This window comes from Octodon degus, unplaced genomic scaffold (genome assembly GCF_000260255.1).
Source record: "Octodon degus isolate 3935 unplaced genomic scaffold, OctDeg1.0 scaffold00274, whole genome shotgun sequence".
NCBI lineage: Eukaryota > Metazoa > Chordata > Mammalia > Rodentia > Octodontidae > Octodon > Octodon degus.
The window spans coordinates 1294639-1295663 of record NW_004524850.1 but is presented as its reverse complement, the minus strand read 5'-3'; the positions used below and the strand labels follow the sequence as shown (position 1 = coordinate 1295663).

The 1025-nt window shown below is 61.5% G+C and overlaps 1 protein-coding gene across 1 annotated transcript in view; it reads left to right on the top strand.

Moving 5' to 3' along the window:
• Window positions 1-1025, top strand: part of Crlf2 (cytokine receptor like factor 2) — a 13581-nt gene that overhangs the window by 10400 nt on the left and 2156 nt on the right. The window contains exon 5 of the mRNA XM_023706888.1: window positions 654-774. Coding sequence (XP_023562656.1) covers window positions 654-774 — 121 coding nt within the window. The remainder of the gene's footprint in view (window positions 1-653; window positions 775-1025) is intronic.

Below are 1025 nucleotides of genomic sequence, written 5' to 3'. Positions count from 1 at the left end.
ATGGGGGTGGGCAGAGCGCTGTGTGGGTGTGGCGATGGGTGGGCGGGGCGATGGGTGGGCGGGGCGATGGGTGGGCGGGGCAATGGGTGGGCAGGTAGATACATCTCTAGATGAAAATATAGCTTGATGCATAGTTTGATGCACAGTAACTACCTGGATTGAGAGACAAATGGATGGTTAATGATAGGATAGATATTGAGATATGAGGTACCTTTTTTTTGAGGCACTCTCGTAGAAAGATGAGCACAGACGATATAGGTGGGTATATGTACAGAGAGACAGGGAGAGATTTGGATCCATAGATAAACACATAGGTGAATAGGCACGTGACTGGTGGATGGATGGATAGATTAGAGGTGCTAGATAGACAGACAGACCGACCGACCGACAGGTGGGCCGATTGGCCATAGGTGGGTGGACAGAAGCACAGTGACGTAGAGCAGGAGGCTGAGAAATTCCGTGGCAGTGTGTTACTGTGGCACACAGGGTGGTGGGCAGAGGGTGGGTAGCACAGGCAGACTCACAGGGCAGCGGGGCTGCAAGGACTGCAGGGCCTGGTGGGTGCAGGAGGGTGGCGGGGGCAGCTGTGCAGAACTCGGCCGGGCAGGTCGGGGTGCGCCGTGCCGAGCCCCCAGCGCCCCGCTCTGGCGCAGCCTCCTGCCTGCAGCCGCTCGACCACCTCTGGTCCCGGTGGACCCGCTTCCTCCTGGTGTGCAGCCTGGTCTCGCTGCTGGCGGTGGGCCTGCTGGTCGTCGGGCTGTGGAAGGCACAGAGGTGAGGCCCCTGCCCTCGGGCGGCCTGGAAACCCTCACACACGAGTGGGGCGGCCTGGAAACCCTCACACATGAGTGGGGCGGCCTGGAAACCCTCACACGCGGGTAGGGCGGCCTGGAAACCCTCACACGCGGGTGGGGCGGCCTGGAAACCCTCACACGTGGGTGGGGCAGCCTGGAAACCCTCACACACGGGTGGGGCGGCCTGGAAACCCTCACACACGGGTGGGGCGGCCTGGAAACCCTCACACG